Source organism: Geospiza fortis, unplaced genomic scaffold (genome assembly GCF_000277835.1).
Source record: "Geospiza fortis unplaced genomic scaffold, GeoFor_1.0 scaffold102, whole genome shotgun sequence".
Taxonomy (NCBI): Eukaryota; Metazoa; Chordata; class Aves; order Passeriformes; family Thraupidae; genus Geospiza; species Geospiza fortis.
In genome coordinates, this window is record NW_005054373.1 from 2267271 (window position 1) to 2275119 (window position 7849).

The window sequence follows — 7849 nt, forward strand, 5'->3', positions numbered from 1 at the left end:
GGGGCGGCGGGACACGGGGGGACAGCGGGACACGGGGGGACAGAGGGACACGGGGACAGCGGGCCCAGATGGCGTCATGAGGCCTGAGTGGGGCCGGGTGCAGCAGCGAGGTGTGAACGGGGAGCAGAGGCCTCAGGTTGTGCGGCTGAGGGGAGCAAGGATCAGTGGGGTCGGGAGAATGCTGAGGGGAAAGAGGCCGGGGCTGTGGGGCCGGGGAGGTTGTGGGGTATGGGAGAGGGGAATGGGCAGGATTTTGGGTTTGGGGTTTGAGGGGAACAGGGAGTCAGTGGGGTCTGGGGAAGGGTGAGGGGAGAGGGGCTGGGCCTCAGGTTGTGGGGTTGTGGAGGACAAGAGATCAGTGGGGTGTGGGAAAGGGTGAGGGGACGGTCACCCTTTTTTAGGGTCTGAGCAGGACTGGAGCTGTGGGGTAGGGGAGAGGGCAATGGGCAGGATCTCGGGTTGTGGGGTCTGGATGGGGGTGAGGGAAGCAGAACAGAGCCAGGGGCAGGGCTGGGCAGCCGCTGGGGTGAATTGGGCTGGGCAGCCAGCACAGGCACAGTGTGAGGGTGCTCTGGGCTGTCCTGCTGCAGGGACAGAAGGGTTTTCCTTGGCACAGACAGGCACAGGCTCTGCTGGGGCAGGAGAGCACAGAGACCTGAGCCTTGTGTGCTGCCTGTGCAAATGGTTCTCCTGCCGTGGGGACAGCTGTGCTCCAGAGGTGCTGTGCTGGGAACAGAAAGGGTTAACCAGCTCTGGCAGCAGCAGTTCCAGGCAGTGTGGCTTGCTCTGCTCCCAGAATTACCCCCTGTACATCCGGAGTGTCCCCACGGAGAACGAGCTGAAGTTCCACTATACCGTGCACACCTCCCTGGACGTGGTGGATGAGAAGATCTCAGCCATGGGCAAAGCCCTGGTGGACCAGAGGGAGCTCTACCTGGGGCTCCTCTACCCCACTGAAGACTACAAGGTGTATCTTTGTCAAGCCTTGGGCCAGGCCACTGTGGGTTTAGTTTAATCACAGAATGTCCTGAGCTGGAAGGGATCATCCAGTCCAACCCCAGCCCTGCCCAGACACCCCAACAACCCCACCCTGGGCATCCCTGAGAGCACTGTCCAACCTCTCCTGGAGCTCTGGCAGCTTTGAGGCCATGCCCATTCCCTGGGGAGCCTGGGCAGTGCCCAGCACCCTCTGAGGGAAGAACCTTGCCCTGCTCTCCACCCTGAACCTGCCCTGGCCCAGCTCCAGCCATTCCCTGGGTGCTGTCCCTGTCACAGAGAGATCAGCTCAGTGCCTGCCCCTCAGGAGGAGGTTCCCCCATGTTTCCTGTCAGCTTGCCCCTCTGGGCACAGCCCAGCCTGGTTTTTGGCTGTGTGGGAGCAGCTCCTTGACCCCTGCCCAGCTATGGCTACGTGACCAACTCCAAGGTGAAGTTTGTCATGGTGGTGGACTCCTCCAACACAGCCCTGAGGGACAACGAGATCCGCAGTGTGAGTGCCCCAGAGCACAGCCACCTCACTGGGGCTGCCCCTCCCAGCTCCCCAGGACTGCTGAGGAGCCAGCAGTTGATGGATTCACCTCCCCTCCCTTTGCAGATGTTCCGGAAGCTGCACAACTCCTACACAGACATCATGTGTAACCCCTTCTACAACCCTGGGGACAGGATCCATTCCAGGTGAGTGGCTTGTGTCCACATGGATCTCTTGGACACCTTCCTGGCATTTTCAGGGCACCTCTGATGCCACAGGACCAACCTGTGGTTGGCCAGTTCAGGTGTGTGCTCTAAGAGCATTAATGAGAACAGTGCTGTTGGTTTGGGGCCATTCCTACTCCTGCAAAACTGAAGGTGTCATAAAAAGTTCTACTGAACTCCCACTGCTACCTCAGAACTGGGGTTACAAACATTAAGCCAAAAAAAAAAATGTATCTTTTTGGGACAAAGAATTACCTGAAAATAGAGGTAACAATAGTTGGACTTGATGGTCCTAGAGGTCTTTTGCAGATTTAATAACTGTGAATATTAAAGTGTAGTAAGTAGAACAGGCTAGAGTGAACAAGTGCCCTTGTCCAGGGTTTATCCTTGGGTAGGGACAAACATGCAGCACATGGAATTCCTCACCTGTGAGGGTCAGTGTCCCTCATTCCCATTGTAACCTCACAGGGAATTTCAATAAATTGGGAGTTGCTGTGGCCTTGGCAAGAACAACTTTGCAGACACAGAGCAGCAGCCAGGATAAGACCTGTCCTTACCTCAGCTTAATTAAAAGTCATTAATCCCTCAACAGCCTGTGCTGTAAAGAGGAAAACCCTGTGTCCAGGCAGAGGCAGGGTGAGAAAGTGGTTTTGTTACAGAAGCTGTGCAGAATGAGCTGCTTCCTTTAATAATCTCTGGTTATTTCCCTCTCCAGGGCTTTTGATACCATGGTGAACTCCATGATGATGCAGGTGTGCTGAAGCCCTTGCCACCCCCCTGGGAAACATTCCCTGTGTGCAGGAACATGCCTGCAGTGCTGTAAATATTCCATCCTGTGTAATAATTTAAATTTGTTCTGTGTAAAATAAACCTGACACCTGCAAGGTTTGCCTGGATTTGTACTCGAGCAAACACAAACCACTGCTCACAGACTCATGGCATGGTTTGGGTGGGAAAGGACACTAAAGCCACCTCATAGGGACATCTTGCACTGTCCCAGGCTGCTCCAAGCCCCCCTGGAACAAGAGGAGCTCCAAGGGCCCTTCCAACCCAGACCTTTCCAGGAGTTTCCCTGCCTGGGCTCATTTCTGGGTGCCTCAGGTGCTGTTACCACTTTGCACAGTGACTCCCAGCCCAGGTAGAGCAGCTGGAATAAACCCACCCAATCCAGGCATGGATTAAGCCATCAGGATTGCACAGCTGCCTGCCTCATCCCAAATTCATCTCCATTAGCATCTCCTCCCCTGCAGCTCCCTGCTGCTCTAATTACAGACTCCCACATCAGCAGCAGGTATTTATCTGGAATAAAGCACAAATTGCACTGAAAAGCACCCCAGCTCCATCACTCCTGCTTCAGCAGAGGAGATGCAGGCAGGAGCAGGCACACACAGCTCTACTGCAAGCACCTCCTCAGTTCAAAACCACAGAAACCAGCTAAAAATAACAGATCTGCCCAGCCCCAGGGGACCCCAGGAGCCTGGACAAAGCCAGAACTGCACATGAACTTCACACAGCAGGATCATTTATTTTAAAAATAAGTAACAGTTACAAATGCTTTCTCAAACAGAACTTAAGTACATTTTATCAGCAACCACCTGGAATATCATGGGAGGCTCAAGCCTCTCCCACCATCTCCACAAGGCACAGCTGTGCACTGTTATCCACAAATGTTTTCATCTAAAAAATTTGGCTGTTTTCACTCACAGAGATGGCAGCTCAGTGTTGCCTCTTCCACAAGAGAGTCCAAATACCCCAAAGTAGTTTTTTATTAAAAAATAACCCTCAAAAATTTATAATCCTATCAAACAGAAGCCCTAGAAAAAGCTGGTTTATAGTCTAAGCCTAAGGGTATCTCAAATCAAGGTCAGTCTCAGCAGCTCTGAGGACAATATCAACACAACATGAAGAGTTAAGGCCCCAAGCTTTAAAAAAATCTAGAGATCTTAAAGGGGAAAAAAAAAAATCAGTGGGATTTTTAGCCTGGCAATGCCCCTGAGCTGTGAAAAGCTGCTTTAGGAGTCGGTTGCATCTGCTGCATCTGGGTTAGAGGAATCCTAACCAAGGATCCTGAAAGATTAGAGGGAGAATTACATAATAAAACCCATTTCCATGCAGAACTTCTCCCAGGAATGCTGTCTGCCCGGGTTCCCAGCCTGCCCATTCTAACACAAAGCTTTTCCTTTAAAAACATGGGGCTGCATAAACACAAATCCAGCAGGAAAGGGAAGAGCCAGGACCCTTAACTTCCCTGGTACCCAGCTCCTGTGGTGCTCTTTGGTCCTGAGCCTCCAGCAGGGCTCCCACCATCCCCAAAAGGAACTCCAGAGCAGGAATGGTGATGGGAATGAAGAGACCAGACCAAACCTGCACCAGTGAAGGTGGTTTTGTAATGCTGCTATGCAAGAAATAAAGTGAGGAGTTGCCAGCACCTTTTAACCCCTGGAGCTTGGAATAAAGGCAGGAGGGAAGGAAGAGGGGTTTGCTGACAGCCAAACTAAAAAAAGAGGAAGGATTTTGTGACACCCAGGTCTTGTTTAACTACCACAGAGATACAGAGGCTCCCAGAGAAACAAGAGATGCTTTTTTCCCTGTCCTGGATGCACAAACACAGCGAGCTAAAAACCAGACCCAAACCACACCAGGCTTCCCAAGAGGAAGGTCACACCCAGGGCTGATGAAGGAAAAGCTCCCCAGCAATCAGATCTGGAGCTGCAGCAACCCAAAACTTTCTCCATGGATTTGGGAAAGGAAACAGCCTTTAGGTTCTCAGAAGAAGAGAAGGCTGAGCATCCAGCTGCTGTAGGAAGAGCTGAGGAGCTTCATGGCCAAGCAGTGGCATGGAAGGCATGCAGCCAGGCAGGAGCCAAACCAAACCCTCCAGGACAGCCTTTTCCATGGGATAAGGAGGAGTCTTGATGGTCTGGGAGAGCTCTTCCCTTCCCAGGACAGAGTTCTCTGGAATGAGCCTGTTCTCCGTGCAAACACAACGCTCTGGGCAGAGGTGGGATGAGCTCTCCTGGGTGCTGGCAGCATGCAGCAGATCCCATCTTCCCTCCTGCAGCCCAGCACGGGGCTCACCAGTAATCCTCACGGCCAGGCAGATGGCATTTTTAAAATTAATCTTTTTTGGCTTGGGCAGGCATATTTTTAAATCTCTCCAATCCCGTCTCCTCGTTTCAAGTCCCACTGGCATCACCAGGCAGTCCAGCCTCTTCTAGTATGGAAAATACCAAGGCAGCAGCCTTGCCCGACCCCTACACAGGAACAAAAGCAACACCCTGAGGCACAGGGGCACCACTCCCTGCTTGCTCCTTCACCCTTCCAGGGGCTGGGATCCCCCCTCCTGCACAGCCAGGCACTGGTCAGGCTGGCAGTGCAATGCCCACCCACCACTCCCCAAAATTCCTGCAGGGACAGGGTGACAACTCCAACATTCCAGATATTCCTTCCCACCAGAGCCCTCCTCCATCCTCCCAGGGTGAGAGGGGCACAGCAAAGCCCATCGTGCTGCACACCTGAGGAGCCCCCACAGCCAGACTCACCTGTAGGTTCTCCCCCTGACCCGGGGCTGCTGCCCGTAGGGGCCCCCCCAGCGGCCCAGCCCGCCCCGGGCGTGGAAGCAGCCCCGGTAGCCGCCGCGGTCCGTGCTGCTGATGCCGGGCATGTTGGTCCTCTTGGGCAGCACCTGCAGGGCGGGGAGGGGCTGCTGGAGCTGGGGTTTGGCCCAGCCCCAGGCAGGCAGGGCTGGGAATGGGGGGAGCAGCCCCCCAGGGCCCCCCCAGCTCTCACCTTGATGACACGGCCCCTGAAGACGCTCTCGTCCAGCTCCACCGCAGCCTTCACAGAGCTCTGCTCCTCGAACTCGATGTAGGCATAGCTGTGGGCAATGGTGTGAGCAGAGCCCCAGGGACACCCTGCAGACCCCCAGCCCCCCCTGCACACTGCACTGACCCTTTGGGGTGGCCCGAGAACTTGTCACAGAGGATGGTGACGCGGTTGATCTGCCCACAGCTGTTGAAGTGAGACTCCAGCTCTTCTGCTGTGCCCCCGTAATCCACCTGCAATGACAGCCCCAGCCCTCAGCTCGCTGGCATGATGCCTTGGGGTTTAGCTTTTACATTCTTCAGGTTCTCTGCTGCCTGGTGTGCAACTCTGAAACTTCCCATGAGGTGTTAGTAGGGTCTCTTCACAGGGTGGTTGGACAAAACTATCCCTTCCCAGCTGGAGAATCAAGGACAGCCTTACCCAAAAAGCACAAACAGCTGTGAAGGGAAGGGGGCAAGGCAGGGGGTTGAGACTTCATGACCTGGAGCTGTAACTGGACAATTGAACCCAATATGTAGATGAACCAAAACTTATAAAAGTGTAAAAACCTGTGACTGGGATCCATCTTGGATTCAACCTGGGTGCAGCCCTGGCCAGGCTCTTGTGCTGCCCAAGGTGTGTTCTTTTAAGGCCTTTCAGTAAATACCTATCTTGTCCATTTAGCTCTGTCTGGTCTCTGTTCCAGACCAGCCTCTCAAGGCAGCAAATCCAGCAGGGGAGACAAAGGGCCCAGCGGGCCCCCCCAGCACAGCTCAGCCCCTACTGAGGGTCAGGGGACCCTCCCAGCTCTGAGTGCTCCCACCTGGAACACAAATCCAACAGACAACCCGCCCTGTTTTGAAGGAACAGGCAACACCACGGCAACACCACACAACCCACAGCTTCCAGGGGACTTTTGGGGAGCTGACATTGCAACAGGTGAGCTGCAAGTGGCAGACAATGAGCCACGTTCCCAGCCTGGGCTGAGGAGAAACACTGGGATGGGAACAGCCAGGCTTTGGGGGGGAGAGGTGGGCCCCACACCAGGGATTTGGGCCACACACCCAGCTGAGCAGTGGCAGGGGCTCCCACTTACATTGCCCACGTAGATGGAACGCTGGTCAGCCTCCATCTTCTCCTTGGTTGTCAGTGGGAAGAGAGCTGTGGAGAGAAGGGATTTGTCATGGACAGAGGGACATCTGCCTGCTCCCAGCACAGCCACCCCTGAGCTCCCCAGATCCCCAGTCACATCCAGGGGCATCCAAACCCTCACTCTGCTGCCTCCTCCTCCACCCCCTTGCCCCTTTTCACAGTGACTCCTCTACTGGGGCTGTTGGTACTAAACTCAATTACTTAATTGAATTAAATGCAATTAAATTAATTTACTACATCTGGGCTCACACAGGTAGGTGGTTAGAGCTGATAGAATGTGCATTAGCAGGCCTGGAACCCCCTTTACCCACCTTATGTGCCCAGTGAGGCAGAGGCAAATACTCTGGTTGTCATCCTGTGCCACACAAGGGTCCCTGAGGAGGGACAAAAGCATCCAGGGACAACCCATACCTGCTTCTGAGCTCATGAACAGGTGATTCTCAGCTTCCAGCTGCAGCTCCTTCAGCCTCTCATCCTCCTTCTCTATTTCCCGCAGTTTGGCTTTGATGGCCTCCAGCTCCTGAATCCCAAACCAAGAATTGCACGAGCAGCACTCGGAGCAGGGACACCCCAGGTGTAAAAACGCCCCCATTTCCTTGGGGCACCAGGGAAAGCTGGCTCACTGTCCAGGCAGGCACTCACCGGGTCCTGAACATCCTGCTTCTCCGCGCTGTTCCCCTCCTGGGGGCTCGGCTCTGAGCCCTCATCCGCTGCCTTGCACACGGCTGCCACCTCCGCCACGTCCCAGGGCGCCGCCTCCGCTTGCAGGGACGGTGGGTCCTGCCACCAGATCTCCGAAGTGTCCAGGAACAGAGGACTGGGCAGGAGAGGGGGCAAAAGGGCATTGAACCAACAGCCATTTAACGTCTCGGCTAAAGCACAGCCTCCGCCAGGCGAGGGCGTGCAGGGCGTTTCCAGCAGGAGGATGGAGAGGTGGCATTAATGCAGCTGCTTCTCTGTGCAGCAAAGCCCCAGGACTGCAAAGCGCAGCCAAAAGGGCTCCGGTTCACACTGAGCCGATTCCCAGCTCACGGGGGCTACAGAGGGAACAGGGAAGCAGCTGCCCTAAAGCGCAAAAACCCCAGCGGCGGGTAGGGAAGGGAACGGGCAGGCAGCACACGGCCACCGGCAGAGCTGCGGAGAGCGAACAGCCGAGGAAGAGCCGCACCCTCCCAACCCCCGAGGGGCGCCCGGAAGGACAC

The 7849-nt window shown here is 55.1% G+C and overlaps 2 protein-coding genes across 2 annotated transcripts in view; one reads left to right on the top strand and one right to left on the bottom strand.

Annotated features, from left to right (window-relative positions):
* Positions 1-76: 76 nt before the first annotated feature.
* On the top strand, positions 77-2579 carry TRAPPC2L (trafficking protein particle complex 2 like). The gene is made up of 5 exons (XM_031060124.1): positions 77-164; positions 591-969; positions 1401-1488; positions 1594-1673; positions 2407-2579. Exons 1-5 carry the CDS (start codon positions 77-79, stop codon positions 2450-2452), a joined length of 681 nt encoding a protein of 226 aa, XP_030915984.1. The 3' UTR covers positions 2453-2579.
* A 2326-nt stretch (positions 2580-4905) lies between these two features.
* The window catches only part of PABPN1L (PABPN1 like, cytoplasmic), a 3822-nt gene continuing 878 nt past the window's right edge, over positions 4906-7849 (bottom strand). Inside the window, exons 2-8 of the mRNA XM_014308549.1 lie at positions 7290-7464; positions 7059-7167; positions 6592-6656; positions 5643-5749; positions 5481-5568; positions 5234-5376; positions 4906-4945 (exon numbers count right to left, since the gene is read on the bottom strand). Coding sequence (XP_014164024.1) covers positions 4906-4945; positions 5234-5376; positions 5481-5568; positions 5643-5749; positions 6592-6656; positions 7059-7167; positions 7290-7464 — 727 coding nt within the window. The remainder of the gene's footprint in view (positions 4946-5233; positions 5377-5480; positions 5569-5642; positions 5750-6591; positions 6657-7058; positions 7168-7289; positions 7465-7849) is intronic.

What these genes read in the sequence shown, in the direction of transcription:
- TRAPPC2L (XM_031060124.1), top strand. Translation starts at nt 77, where the DNA reads ATGAGGCCTGAGTGGGGCCGGGTGCAGCAGCGAGGTGTGAACGGGGAG. An exon ending in GGGACAACGAGATCCGCAGT is followed by an intron (nt 1,489 to 1,593) that starts GTGAGTGCCCCA and finishes CTCCCTTTGCAG; the next exon opens with ATGTTCCGGAAGCTGCACAA. An exon ending in GGGGACAGGATCCATTCCAG is followed by an intron (nt 1,674 to 2,406) that starts GTGAGTGGCTTG and finishes TTCCCTCTCCAG; the next exon opens with GGCTTTTGATACCATGGTGA.